Source organism: Anneissia japonica, unplaced genomic scaffold (assembly GCF_011630105.1).
Source record: "Anneissia japonica isolate Jap-2015-1 unplaced genomic scaffold, ASM1163010v1 scaffold284709_len978187_cov192, whole genome shotgun sequence".
NCBI lineage: Eukaryota > Metazoa > Echinodermata > Crinoidea > Comatulida > Comatulidae > Anneissia > Anneissia japonica.
The window spans coordinates 685,406-700,834 of record NW_022757342.1 but is presented as its reverse complement, the minus strand read 5'-3'; the positions used below and the strand labels follow the sequence as shown (position 1 = coordinate 700,834).

Sequence of the window (15,429 nt, the reverse complement as noted above, 5' to 3'; positions counted from 1 at the left end):
ACTTCATTTTTTAAGGAAAAATATATTCAAATTGAAGTGCGAGAGTGTAATTTCCGACCATCTAGGATGCCCTAGTAATAAATTTTCTTACCTCAGCCCGGGTGGTTCCTCGGTTTGTGAAAGTCCCTCCCTGGTTCACCTCTCTTTCGAATTCCTGTAGGGCCTATCTGTCACTGTTGATTTATTATATAATTATTTTTGCGCTTATTTATAATGCGTCTATTGCAATTTTCAATTTATCCTCTCAAACAGTCCTAAGAACGTTCAGAGTGCGCTACTTCACAGGGGGATTCGCCTCCTTGACCCCGCCGGGGTCCTACGTAATTTGCATAACGGCTCCCCCCCCCCTTTCAAAATCCTGGCTACGTCCCTGCAATCACATGCTCATCAATGTATACACTGTACCACCAAATGATAATGATAATCTCACACATTAGTAGTCCACGCGTAGAGAACGCAGCAACAGCCTGCGTAGTACAGTAGGCCTAGAGTACTGTACTAGGAACTACTGTAGGCCTAGTCCTCCTAGGCTAGCGTGATACGGTACGGTAGTAGTGACTTGCTAAGCCTAGACTCTAGGCATAAGACTCTGACCACTACACACTTGCCTGTAGTAGTTTGGGAAAATGATGATTGATGATATAATGATGATGTTTCGTTATTCGTCATAAATATTAGGTTCTCTTCGAGAGTCAATACCTGTTTGTCTTCATTGCACACACATCTACTAAATTATGTGGACTGATCATCGTTATTCCACACATAAGGAGGGTCCATACTCGACTCGCAAATATTTTTCATCGGAGCTTATGCCCATCAGAGCGATTATGTTTTTACGTCACCGTGGGCTTCCTATGTTCTGATTGGCTACAAGAAATCTATATTGCTTATGTGTACTGCAGAAAAAAAAGAAAAAAAAAAACGCCCGGAAGGACACACACACACACCACAGATAGACAGACACACCCACAGCCCGACACATTCACAGACAGACGCGCGCTACTGCAATACCATTCGCCCCTCTCTTTCGGAGAAGTGAGGGTAATAATAACAAATATTAACTATGATAATATTATTGTTATTATTAATGTTAGGATTATTATTATTATTATGATAATGATCTGGCGACGATAATAATAACAACATATTGATTGATTATTCAAGGCCGAGTGTGAGACGACACCGTCACATTCGATGGTGATGTTACCCTCATATTTGTATATATTACTGCTAATTGGCCTACTTACTTATAACAAGTACAGGTGTCGCGGTGATGAGTACATTGAATTTAACTCCGAAATAGGCCATGAGTCCGATAGTTGACAGTGTTGCTAAGCCGGCTGACACGACACCCAATAGTGCTAATACAGGCTTGTTTTGAGCACAGTCAAGCTTTGTGCTACTTACTACCGAAAATGTCACTAAAATTAGGACACATAATACAATTTGTGGATTTGTCTCTATCCTAGCCACATCAAGTGCCCTTGATAATGACGACGAAATAGCACCGTAAGCGATAATTTCTTTCAATTTTAGATTTTCCACATAGGTTAAGAAATTCTCTTCCCATTCAAGGCTACTAGATTCATCAGACAGCGGATAAAACAGCCTTACAGCCACCGCTTTCTTGAGAATTATTCCATTTTCAAGATCTACGCCTCCTAAAGATGATCCAATAAAATAAGGTTTACTATTATCAAGAATGACAGTCGGATACGTTATGACCACATCATTATGGGTGTTGTTTAAAAATTTGAAAACTTCAATTATTTCGTTGGAGGGACAACGTTCATAAAACTTTAAACAGATTGATTCGTACGTTTTGTTGTTTTTACTCCGAACTAATGCTTTAATCCCCTGATCTATCCTTAAAATCTCTCGTCTAGCTTTGTTTGCAGTAATACTTTTACTTGAATCTTTGATAACCAGAATAATACTAGCGCTTGGAGTAGTCCTTGTTAGCCGGTTAGCCAACGTTCCGTTTACGACTGTAGCATTAAATAATGTCTCCTCCATCTCCCGCTCCAATTTGCCATTGCTCTGATTGGGAGTAAACAGTCGCTCAGCATCTCTTTCAACTTCGAGGAGTGCAACCCCAGCCCCAAGAATGGCAGTTATTACGACAGAAACAGCCAAGACCAATAATGGATGCTTCGCAAGCCAACATCCGTACGACTTGTACAACCGAGCTAGTGGCCTTTCTATACAATCTGCCTTCATGTTGATTCCTTTAAAATCTATATTAAAAAAAAACCACACAAATGTGTATCAATAATCGTGTATGAAGCTATACAATAGTTATGAATATGCATGAGAAGTGACATCATAATGAATTGTAATTTTGGTTTTGGCTGGTAGAGCGTATTCAACAAAGGAGTAAATGGTGCGGCGATGAAGAGCCATCCATGATTCTACATTCCACTAAGGATAGGCCTACTACCTGCGATAAGCTTATAGGCTTATAAATGTATATTATATATGATAGATTTATATAATATAGAAAATTATAATCAGAAGGCATTATGCTATATCGTTATAAATAAGTTATTTTATTAATGAAAGCTATATTAGTTTTCAGTTTCAGTTGTGTGTTATCTATTCGCCTTGCATAATTTAATAGACTACACAGAAAAAGAACAATGACCAGCTTAAAGCTATACTGACTGCGGTGAAATCTGGAAACCAAATTTAAATTCAATCTGAACATTGACTTGCTCATTAATTTTTTAATTTAATTCCAATTCATAATATATTTTTTACTTCAAAAGCAAACATAAAGAGTAACATATACAGGACATACACATCACCTACCGGTAAGCCAATAATCATGATTCACAGAGCTTTTATAAAAATAGAAGGCCTAATTATTATTATTATTATTATTATTATTATTATTATTATTATTATTATTATTATTATTATTATTATTATTATTATTATTATTATTATCATTATTATTATTATTATTATTATTAATATTATTATAACATAATGATTATTATAATTATAATTATGTTAATAACAATGAGTAATGAATAATAGTAATACATTATACAGCTAAACACATACACCTCCGCCCATGCCCATATCCAAAATGATTCTTAAGAGTAAATCAAATTATTAATTATTATTATTATTATTATTATTTTTATCATAACTATTATTATAATAATAATTATTATTATGTTAATATTAACAATGAGTAATGAATATTATTAACACATTATTGTATATACCACTAAACACTACACCTCCGCCCATGCCTACATCTATGATGATTTATAAGAGTAAAACAATGTTTCTTCAAAAATATCACATAACGATACTAAAGCTTACATTTGATTTTGTATACTTTACCATTATTAATTTTATCATTATTATTACTTTTACATAATAATACATACAAGTGACCAGATATTTCTATTGTTTTTAATTTTTAGTATCTTCATTCTTCTTTCTGTCTGTAATTTATCGGCTTATACTTTTATTCTCTTTGTATACAGTTTATGTACATTGCACATTTCCTTATAATATATAATGTGCTCATTTTTATGCACCTGTATAAGCCGCGTCTTATTTGTATATTTTCCTCCGGTTTTCCCCATTTTATTCCTCTCCCCCTTCTTCATCAACTTAGCTCTATAGCCTATTTCAGAATAATGCGAAATAGAAATAACGGATACAGCAATGCGTGGAGATTATTGTGATGCCTTATGATAATGTAAAATTTACGATATCATTGATCCAACATGGTTTCCGGAAATCAGTCCATCTAAACCTACTCTATATAATTATGTCAGTGACGTAAAAACAAATAAAGCAAAATTATATATATATGTATATATAATATATATATATATATACATATATATGTATATATATATATATTATAATAATAATTCTGTTGATAGGCCTATGATGGTGATGATGGTGGTGGTAGTAGTGCTGTTGATAATTACCGGTATTAATAATGATGATGCTGATAATAACTAATCAAGGTAACATTGTGACTGTGATCGTATTGATGATGACGATGCCGATGATGAATTTTTATGAATATAAAGTTAAAATACACAGGCCTATAATATTGTTTCCATTGGCGTAAGTGATGAAACCAATGGTATCGACAATATGCACATGCCTATCTAAAAAAATTGATTGATAACACTATTCTCCGCACTATTCATGATAGTATGACGGCAAAAATGATAATTATGATCGTCTATATTCAATCATGCTATTAACAGACCTGAAGTTAAGAACGCCAAGGAAACTCAAGTTGTAAATTTGCTTATTAAGGGATGGATTGTTCCAGCAAAGCTTCCTTAATTTTGAGTTTATAAGCTGAATCTGCAGAGTCAAGAACGGTGAAACATCTCTCATTAGCAAGATCCCGACAGCGTTCTGAAACCTGCAAATGTTGAAAAATATGAGAATTCCCGTCCCTGAAGTGTTCGTGCACTCGTGTTGAAAGTCTTCTATTGGTTTCTCCAAAATATGTGGAATTACATCCCACACAAGTAAATTTGTATACAACACAAGCACGGAACATTTTGGGAACGGGGTCCTTCACTCCTAGAAAATTAGAAATTTTGAACAATTTAAAAGCCAGCTTAATTGCTATTCCATGACAATATTTCCTAGTAATTTTGTTGAATCTGCTTTGTGTATTACGTGCAAACTGTAAATATGGCAATTTAAAATAGCAAACATTAACATTAACATTATCATTGTCCCTGTCTCTTATACACATCTAGATGTGTATAAGAGACAGTAATAGCACAGTAGGCATAATGATGTTTGTTACTATAACAAGGTAGGCCCTTACCTTATTCCATATATTAAAGAAATTCGCTACATAGTTTCATTTGTAGAAGTTATGTTTGATTTATTAATTTGATAACACTTTTGATCAAAACAATTTACAATACTTAACAGTGCATCCTATAGGCCCTATCCTCTATAAAAAGAAATAAAGAATACATACGGACAGGATAGCCCTAAAGTACACCATAATACATACGCATACAATCATCAACACTCATACAAAAATAACGAAGGCACTGGTGATCATGCGCAGTGACTGGTATCGCATCAGCTATAAAGTACAGTCAGACCCTGACTGTGGTGCAGTACTTCATTATAATATTTACAATGGTGGTCAATCCAAGGACTTTTGGTTAACCGGAGTACACACAAAAGAGAGCGACCAGTTCTGATTGAAAATTATGAGATGATTTATTAAAGGTAGTAAAAAGGCCAAGGTAGCAACTACAAACTACCAGTTAGTTTACAGTAAGAGAATTTTTTTTTTCATTATGTATTGTGCTTATATATTTTACATTATATTATATAACAGTCTCTATCGCAATCACATGCCGTTTACGGGACGGATCCTCCTAATGATCAAACGACATCAGTAGTGGATCCAGAGCTTAAGTCTGACAACTGAAATTGTTGTTGTTCAACATGACTAGCATTACCTGAAACCCAAAAGACAAAAAGTGGGAGCTTTGGGTTTTCAATTAAACGACATGGTCTGTTTTTTGTTTTTTTTTTGTATTTCTCATATGAACTTCAAGTTAACCATTACAGGAGATTCAAGAGCACTTTTATTGTCCCATTTAAAAAAAGGAATTTTGTTTTTCCTTTGCAACATGTTGGTTAAAAAGCATAAAATTACATGAAAAATCACAAGAAAAAAGCAACTTGATAGTGACGAGAAATACGTTAATATATTAACAAGTTAAAATAGTAAAGTAGAAAAAAGTCATAATAAAAATTTACTGTTTAAAACTTACTATGTGTACCTCCTCAGAGACAGACTAGTAATTTTAGCAAAGATTAAAACTTCGAACTTTGAACTATTCTGTTCACAAGCTTGACAGAGTATTAATTTATAGAGGAATACAGACTCTTCACATTCAAATTAGGAGTACAATAACAAAGATTTTATTTGTTACAGTTGAATACCTGCATTAGTAAGACATGAGTCGACGTGACCTGGGTGATACTATTCATATTTAGAACTGTAGGCCTACAAAGAAAGGGTACTGGGAACTTAATTACCACTACTATTACAGGCCTAGTACCATTTAACCCTCTGCATTTTAACTACGGTTTTAATCCATTTAACCTCTCTTGTTCTTTATACAATTCTTAATTTGTTATCTTATCCTGAATTTTAATTCATAGTAAGAGTAAACATTATTGTGTACACAATAATCTCATTTTGTTAAAAAAAAGAAAACAAAAAAGAAGATGTATTGTACCTGTATATCTACGAATTCGAGTCAACTCGACCCCAAGTCAACTCGGCCCCAGTCAACTCGGCCCCAAGTCATTGGCCTCAAGTCAACTCAGCCCTCTCTTAACTCGGTTCCCCCCCCACCCCAGTCAACTCGGCCCCAAGTAGTCAACTCATCCCCAATTTACTGTGAAATTTATTAAATAATTACCAAAATATATTTGAATGCAAAGCCATAATTAAAGTGTTTTAAATCGTTGCCTTTGTTATTTCTTTTTCATTTACATCCACAACATTAATTAAAACTGTATTAATAAAAATAATATTAAAATAACATTAATAATAGCAATATAAAAAGGTATATAACTGATGATAATAACGACATGACAGTAATAACGACATAATGACAATACTTAATGCGTTGACCTGCTTCCATATCTACCACCTCGTTATTAAGTAAAATTTAGGCCAATAAACTATAATTTTTTTGCTTAATTTTTAGATTTCTTACGTTGTATATATTACTTAAATAAGCTCTCAATCATGGTGTTCATACAATATAATTATCTCCCCCTAAATTATTGAAAAATAAAAATAATATTGAAATTTATGTCCGAGATTCGACGACGGCGGAACGTTTTTGAAGTGCGCGGGGAGGGGGGATGTCATAAGGTCCAGTATGCAAGTGAAGCGAGCATCTAGGTTGGGTGCCAGGGGGCCGCCAAGCTACTGGTGGGGTTCCAGGGGGCGAAACCCCTGGAAGTTACGGATATTTGACGAAGTTTGGTGAGTTATTTTATAGGCATCAAGCTACTGACGTAATATGACTTCATAATTGTTGTAATTTCCAGTGGCGGATCCATGAATTCAAAATAGAGGAGGCCCGGGGAGTAAAGTAGCAGTGGCGGATCCAGGAATTCAAAATAGACGGGGCTTGGGAGGATCTACACCACCTCAGTCCCACCATGGGTGGGGCTGAGGTAAGAAAGGTTATGATTTTGCACCTCTAGATGGCCAGAAATTGCACTTCAAGACTTAAAATTTGAACATCATCTTCTTATATCTCAATTTTAATAAAATCTCTGAACAATTTAGAGGAGAGAGGTGAGCCGGCTGGGCCCCCTGTAATCTGCCACTAGGTGCTTTTACAGATGGAGGAACTACGGTATACCACCTCAGGCCACCATGATTGGGCTAAGGTAAGAAAATTTATGATTATGGCACCACTAGATGACCAGAAATTGCACTCTCAGACTTAAAACTTTAATATAATTTTTTTTATACCTCCATTAAAAAAAAAAAATCAGCAATTTAGGTACAGCCCGGGCCGGCGCCTCCTCCCACCCCCACATTTGAATCCGCCATTGATTTCCGAACAAAGTCGAAGTCGAGATGTTTACACTATCCCAATGAATTAGTTATCATGAGGGTATCCTTGATATGGGTATTCCCGACTAAATCTTCATCTTTCCCCCGATGGATAAAAATGACCCTTCTATAGTACCCCGGAAATGATACTCCAACTGTGGCGGGTCCAGGAAGTGGAAATAGAGGGGACCCAGGGAGGGTCTTGCGCAAATAGAGTCTGTCCATCCACGTCAGTCCCACAGCGGTTGGAGCTGAGGTAAGAAAAAATATGATTATGGCACTTCTGATTGGCCGGAAATGACACTCTCAGATTAAAAGTTAAATACAATTTTGTACTTTTTATCAATTTTGTTTTATATAATTTTGAAAAAATTAACCGGTTGGTGGTCCGTGCTGGCTGGGCTCCACCTTGAATCTGCCACTGTTCAATACAATCGTAATGTATGGCTCAGTTTGTTTTGTTTTTGTTTTTGTTTTTTTGGTTCAGCCTTTTGCAAGCTCTATAAAGTTTTGTTTTAATACTACAGTACTACTAGTAGTAATATTAATAATAATTATGATGGTGATGATGATGACGATGGTGATAATAGATAATAATATTATTAATATTAAAAAGTGAACTAAAAAACTTCAGAGCGCGCTACTCTCCCCACGGGGTCCTACGTACCTTGCATAACGGCTCCTCCCTTTCGAAATTCTGGCTTCGTCCCTGACAGACGTCTATCAACATCGGGTTGCTCAACTCAAAAAGGGAACTTGTAATGTTCGTTTAAAAATGTATAGATAAAAAAATCGCTGAGCGGACCACTTGCAAAATGCTTCTGACAGTCATAAAATAAACCTGGTAACTTTAGTTTTAATTGACCACATTTAATTTTAGTCGCCTTTTGTCAAATAGATATGCATCCATCAATTGATCATATTGCTTTAAACATTATCATAACAGGCCTATACGGTATTGTTTTCATTGGCCAAGAGGCTTTATATAAAAATCAAGAATATTTATTTGGATCTTGAAAAGAAGGACAAGATAGATAGAATTTTATTACATATCGAACTCTCCTCCGACGTAAAGCGCTTCACACATTTTGCATAATAATTATAATACAGTAGAATAATAATAAGATCGACCCTTTATTCAATAATTGAATTATCATCTTGTTTTGCATTTATTGTATATAATTATTGTAAATATGTTGTTGATGAGGATTTTCCCCCAGTGGCGGCGCTACGGGGGGGGGGGGGCTAGGCAGGGCCACAGTCCCCCTCCCACCCCGTCGGGGAGAAAAACCACAATTCGTCGGGGAGAAAAAAAAATTGAAAAAAATTATATGTATTCTGTGCATATTAATAGACTCTAAAATCCATTACCGGAAATAAGCCTTTGAAACCCCTAAATTGTCATATTTTCGGGAGGCTATTGGACCACTTTCGAAAGGTTTTTAGCGACGCCCGACCACGCCCACTTTTTTTCTCGTTGGGGACATCAGCTTTCCCGGCGGGGACCTTGGCCCCGTCGGGGAAATCCGCCGCCACCGATTTGCCCTTGATGGCACTAAAATTGAATTGAATTGACTGCATATGTTAGGAGGAGGTCCAAATTGTCTTATATTTAGCATTTTCAAGACTCTAGTTTCATAATTAAAGGAATTCTTATTTTGGTAAAAATATTTAATAAGTACAATTTTCATTTATGAACAGAGAATGAATTTTCGTGGCACTAAACAGGCATCGAGATGGATATTTATCATATTAGTATCTTGGGGACTCGTTTTTGGAGTTTATCATTTTAATATTATAAACAACATATATTTGCACTATACCTACTATCGCCAACGTGAGGTACTTTGGAATGACAATAGGTAAGAGGTCTGTCAAACATTATGGATACAATGAAAATGTCTAGGTCTATTTTTTGATTAATTTTATTGTTATTAATATTTATATTTCAATTACTGTTAATTACCGTTGCTTAGTAATACTATTAAATATTGAATATTAGGCCCTATTACTTTTTATATTGCATTGTTTTCAATGCTCGTTTTGTAATTTGTGTTATTTTCAAATTCCTAGAAATGCTGTTTCAGATTTTAAACCGGAGAGGAATCGTTCATCAACTCTCCCACTGAAAAATACTTTGACGAGGTATGAATTGTTCCATACTTTAATTTAGTCGCCCCAGTTGATAATGATGGCTAAAAGTTTCTCCAGCATGTTTTATCTTTATTATTGTTTTTATCTCCTGATGTTTTCTATTTATATGTGTCATTTTAGTATACCAATGCAATGTAGTTGACAGTTAGTCCTATTATAAGCTGTGTGTTGGTTCTCAAAAGATAGCGTACTTCTAGACCTCCTTCGTTTTTGCTTCATGGCAGTGTCCAGCAAAAAATTTAGTACCGCCATCTGATTGAGCCTGCATTTCTCTACAGATAATTTCGTTTAAAACATGGTACTTGCCATAGAATATTGATAGCTGTTTGTACTTCATAATATGTCTTAACCACCTGACACGAACCCATCAGAGCACTCAAGAATCTTAAAATTGTGTATATTTCAGTGGACTGAAAGGAAGTGACGTCAAGGCCGACCTCCTATCCCCTCTTCATATGCATATTAATCTGGAGGCAGCGTCAATAGTTAGGTAAGTTTATCAACCGAAAATATCCTTCCTCTATAGTTTGTCCAAACAATTTCAACTAAGAAAAAAATTTAAAAAAACTATAAACTAGGCCTATATATGTTTGGGAATTTTATAGTGAATAAAACCGAAGTCTTTATAATCATCTGAAAGTCTATTTCAATGACAAAACTCAATTCGTCAAAGAAAAGATGAGTTTCATCAGCCTAAGAAAAGAAATACGGTACGAAGTTCAGTTATTAGTATCAAACAACGAGTCAAATCTCCAAATCTTAAAATACAGTCCGATCCATCACCGTTGTTTGAAAAAAGAGTCTAATGTATATATTTTGGGAGGAGAGTGCCTATTTTCAGACAATATTGTTTATCTGAAGATCTTACATTTTTCTATTACTAGTGTTTTTAGTGTATTATTTGTCAATATGTTACCAGTTTTACTAATTTCCACTGCCTATTTCCAGGTTTCTCCCTGGCTTAACTTAATATCATGACGTTTATTGTATATGACCTTGACCTATGCAATAAACCAACAACCGTCCGTAGTCTAGCGACATGACGCTCGTCTTTAAAACCAGCGGTCAGAGGTTCGAATCATACAACTGATAAGAAGCATATTGTTAAAGCGCTTGCTTGATGGAATGCCCATTAGTTGTTCCTGTATTGACCGCTAACATTTTGTTATATATAATAACAATATAAACAAATAGAAAAATAATAATAACAATGCTCGAATAGGTCTAGAGTTTATCTTTATTATATCATGAGATGTGTATAAGAGACAGATTTAGAGGAGAGAGGTGAGCCGGCTGGGCCCCCTGTAATCTGCCACTAGGTGCTTTTACAGATGGAGGAACTACGGTATACCACCTCAGGCCACCATGATTGGGCTAAGGTAAGAAAATTTATGATTATGGCACCACTAGATGACCAGAAATTGCACTCTCAGACTTAAAACTTTAATATAATTTTTTTTATACCTCCATTAAAAAAAAAAAATCAGCAATTTAGGTACAGCCCGGGCCGGCGCCTCCTCCCACCCCCACATTTGAATCCGCCATTGATTTCCGAACAAAGTCGAAGTCGAGATGTTTACACTATCCCAATGAATTAGTTATCATGAGGGTATCCTTGATATGGGTATTCCCGACTAAATCTTCATCTTTCCCCCGATGGATAAAAATGACCCTTCTATAGTACCCCGGAAATGATACTCCAACTTTGGCGGGTCCAGGAAGTGGAAATAGAGGTATTTATTTATTTACATATATATACATATATAATGTAACATATAAAGAAATAAACTTTAAAACGTATTGCGGTAATTGTTTATAAATATATAAATTGTGAACTAAAAAGATGAATAATTGAAGATGATAGTAGTATTAAAAATAGGCCTATTTGAAAAAAAAACTTGTCTCTATCAGGATTCGAACCCAAGCACTCTACCAACTAAGCTGTGAGGTCAAGTAATAGTACCTTTGTTATGGGGGAAACCACTTGTGCTAATTAAAGATGATAACTATTTGAAAAAAATGTATATCCCTATCGGGATTCGAACCCAAGACCTTCCGATTACTATTCGGATACTCTGCCAACTCAGCTACGATGCTAACTGGTATATATTATTGGGTTTTCTATTAGGAGACGGTTTTTTCAGGTTATTACGTAATACGCAATAGTAAATCACATGATAGTAACTTTGGTATGGCGCAACACCAGCACTTTTTCATTATATTCTATAATTATTTTAGTTAAACATGGAATTAAAACTGTTTTTCTTTTTGTCGGCAGTTGTATGTTTCTGTACTTAAGTAGGGACCAAAATAACATGAAAAACTCCACCATTGGCCCAGGTTAATCCTGGGCGTAGAAAATCACCCTTAGGGGTAATACCCCAGCCAACAATCGACAAAACTGAAGATTCATAAAGAAAAAAAGGCGAACATAGGTATAGAACCCCGGCTGGTGGTGGTAGTCAAGGCAAAGTCGTCGGAAGCATTATGGAAGTGGTCCGGCCAGCGATTTTTTGTTGTTGTTGATAGCATTGTCACCAGCGGTGCAAATCGAATTATGCCAGAGGTTGATGGGAAAAGAAATTCAATTGTTAAAATGTTAGTAGTCAAAATTGTATGAGTATACCATCTCTAGGTGTTCGGAACTGGCACTCCCAGCCATAATTTTTAATGTAATTTTTCCCCCGATATTATTTTTTTTAAATATAACTTGATTGCCTGAAAAAACAACAATTAAAATCTTATTTAAATATACAAAGTATACAATTTAAAAAGTAAGCAACAAAAGTGAGTATATTGGCCTATATTTTACGTATTATTGAGATGGTAGTGTTATATCTTTTTTCCTATTTTGACTACAAAGACATTATTTACTGGATATACAATAAAATTTAAATTTCACATTGATTTAACATAAATCACGTAAAACATAATTAACTTTACTTATTATTACGATTAGTAATGTATACTGTGGTAAGCTTACCTATGATTTTACCAAATTATTTGATTTTATTTTATACACAGAGTACAGTACAATATCTGCATTTAGCAGTGGCTTACCGCCGGAGAATTTGGCCCTTTCGTAAACCCGCTGTGACAACCTTGAGCCACCCTGCCCAAAATCATGTAGTTTCTATGCATGCGCTGGAATTTTGCGTCGTATATACGAGATCGAAGTTTGCAAAAAGAAACTCAATATTGGTTTAACATGACATTACAAGACATAGACATGGCTGGCGGAACCGGGGGACCGGGGGGCCCGGCTCCCCCCCCCCCACTTTTTTTGCAAAAAATATATGTCTGGAGATTTTTTTATGACCGGAAAGAAATGCACATGGGCGGCGGAACCGGGGGGCCGGGGGGCCCCGCCCCCCCCCCCCCCCACTTTTTTTGCAAAAAATATATGTCTGGAGATTTTTTTATGACCGGAAAGAAATGCAAGAAATGCAAGAGGGAAGAAGGAGGAGAATGATGGGAAAGAGAATGTAATCCAGTCCCCGACCGAGTTACATTTTCTCGCACTTCACATTGGCGGATCTGGGGGAGGGGTCATGGGTCTTGACCGCTCCCTTGTGCAACAAATAAAAAGAATTCTAGACCTACCTTTTCAGGACCCGTGAGCTGATTTTTTTATTTTTTTTTTTAAATTTTACAATAAGAAAATTATAATTTTGAAGAACATAAAAGTCATTAAAACACATTTCAAATGTCGGAAAAGCTCATTTCCCGCCATCTACGAATCAAAATTTTCCCGGGGGAGAACACCCGGATCACCCTTTCTTTTTGGGATTTACCGATTCATGGAAAAAAAGAATACGCATGCAACTACTCATTTATTTATGTATGTATACACATACCTGACCGTTTTCAAGAGGGGAAAACCTTGAATTTTGAAGAACTTAAAAAGTCATTTAAAAGACATTTCAGAAGTCAGGTAAGCTCATTTCCCGCATTCCAGAAATCGAAATTTTCCCGAGGGAACCCGGACCACCTTCTTCTTTGGTTTTCATTGAATCATTTTCAAGAGGGGAAAGCCTTGAATTTTGAAGAAATTAGAAGTAATTAAAAGACACCTCCGAAGTCGGGAAAGCTCATTTCCCGCCTTCTAGGAATCAAAATTTTCCCGGGGGGAGAACCCCCGACCCCCTTTCTTTTTAGGATGTATTGATTCATGAAAAAAAAATTCGTATCCAACTACTGTACTCAATTTTTTTTTTATGTATGTATACACACATAAGGCCTATTTACTGTAATAACAAGTGGAAAATTTACCTGACAGTTTTCAAGAGAGGAAACCTTCAATTTTGAAGAACTTAAATTAAAATCGCTAAAACATACTTCAGAAATCGGGAAAGCTCATTTCCCATCATTTAGAAATTAACATTTTCCTGGCAAGAACCCCAACCTCCCTTTTCTCTTTGGGTTCATTGATACATTATAATAATTTTCAAGAGGGGAAAACCTTGAATTTTGAAGAACTTAAAAGTCGGGAAAGCTCATTTCCCGCCTTCTAGGAATCAAAATTTTCCCGGGGAAGAAACCCAGGACCTCCCCACTTTTTTTTTTTTGGATTTATGGATTCATGGAAAAAAAATCGTATGCAACTACTCAATTTTTTTTTATGTATGTATACACACATAAGGCCTAGGCCTATCTACTGTAATAACAATTGGATAAATTTACCTGACCGTTTTTAAGAGGGGAAAATCTTGAATTTTGAAGAACTTAAAAGTAATTAAATGACACCTCAGCAGTCGGGAAACTCATTTCCCGGTTTCTAGGTATCAAAATTTTCCCGGGGCATATCCCCCGGACCCTCCTTTCTTTTTGGGATTTATGGATTCATGGAAAAAAAATCGTATGCAACTACTCAATTTTTTTTATGTATGTATACACATATAAGGCCTACGCCTATCTACTGTAATAACAATGGGATAAATTTACCTGACCGTTTTCAAGAGGGAAAAATCTTGAATTTTGAAGAACTTAAAAGTAATTAAAAGACACCTCAGCAGTCGGGAAACTCATTTCCCGGTTTCTAGGTATCAAAATTTTCCCGGGGCAGATCCCCCGGACCCCCTTTCTTTTTGGGATTTATGGATTCATGGAAAAAAATCGTATGCAACTACTCAATTTTTTTTATGTATGTATACACATAATAAGGCCTACGCATATCTACTGTAATAACAATGGGATAAATTTACCTGACCGTTTTCAAGAGGGGAAAATCTTGAATTTTGAAGAATTTAAAAGTAATTAAAAGACACCTCAGCAGTCATGAAAACTCATTTCCCGCATTCTAGGAATCAAAATTTTCCCGGACCCCCTTTCTTTTTGGGATTTATGGATTCATGGGAAAAAATCGTATGCAACTACTCATATTTTTTTAATGTATGTATACACACATAAGGCCTATTTCCTGCAATAACAATGGGAAAAAATTACCTGACCGTTTTCAAGAGGGGATAACCTTGAATTTTGAAGAACTTAAATGTAATTAAGACACCTCAGAAGTCGAAAAAGCTCATTTCCCGCCATCTATGAATCAAAATTTTCCCCCGGACCCCCCTCCCCTTTCTTTGGAGCTTATCAATTCATTAAAAAAAGAATACGTATGCAACTACTCATTTTTTTTTTATGTATGTATACACACATAACAG

At 35.5% G+C, this 15,429-nt stretch overlaps 2 protein-coding genes across 5 annotated transcripts in view; one reads left to right on the top strand and one right to left on the bottom strand.

Moving 5' to 3' along the window:
- The window catches only part of LOC117124689 (patched domain-containing protein 3-like), a 10,574-nt gene extending 4,440 nt beyond the window's left edge, over positions 1 to 6,134 (bottom strand). Inside the window, exons 1-2 of one of the 2 annotated variants that reach the window (XM_033271022.1) lie at positions 5,802 to 6,134; positions 1,248 to 2,237 (exon numbers count right to left, since the gene is read on the bottom strand). In XM_033271022.1, coding sequence (XP_033126913.1) covers positions 1,248 to 2,220 — 973 coding nt within the window. In that variant the 5' untranslated portion in view covers positions 2,221 to 2,237; positions 5,802 to 6,134. Of the gene's footprint in view, positions 1 to 1,247; positions 2,238 to 4,987; positions 5,082 to 5,801 lie in introns of those variants that run through there. The other variant, XM_033271021.1, reaches the window with a different exon arrangement.
- On the top strand, positions 5,119 to 10,360 carry LOC117124690. 3 transcript variants are annotated; one of them, XM_033271024.1, is made up of 5 exons: positions 5,119 to 5,295; positions 7,343 to 7,446; positions 9,317 to 9,477; positions 9,689 to 9,760; positions 10,048 to 10,175. In XM_033271024.1, exons 2-5 carry the CDS (start codon positions 7,399 to 7,401, stop codon positions 10,049 to 10,051), a joined length of 285 nt encoding a protein of 94 aa, XP_033126915.1. In that variant the 5' UTR covers positions 5,119 to 5,295; positions 7,343 to 7,398; the 3' UTR covers positions 10,052 to 10,175. The 3 variants fall into 3 exon arrangements, 2 of the variants coding, with proteins under 2 accessions (XP_033126915.1, XP_033126914.1); XM_033271023.1 differs by lacking the exon at positions 10,048 to 10,175 and adding an exon at positions 10,176 to 10,360 and having other exon boundaries at positions 5,128 to 5,295; XR_004448003.1 differs by lacking the exons at positions 7,343 to 7,446; positions 10,048 to 10,175 and adding an exon at positions 10,176 to 10,351 and having other exon boundaries at positions 5,141 to 5,295.
- Positions 10,361 to 15,429: the final 5,069 nt, after the last annotated feature.

Excerpts from the sequence above, each read along its gene's own strand:
- LOC117124690 (XM_033271023.1), top strand. The coding sequence starts at position 7,399 with ATGGAGGAACTACGGTATACCACCTCAGGCCACCATGATTGGGCTAAG. Across the intron at positions 7,447-9,316 it reads GCCACCATGATTGGGCTAAG|AGAATGAATTTTCGTGGCAC; the intron begins GTAAGAAAATTT and ends ATTTATGAACAG. Across the intron at positions 9,761-10,175 it reads CTGAAAAATACTTTGACGAG|TGGACTGAAAGGAAGTGACG; the intron begins GTATGAATTGTT and ends TGTATATTTCAG.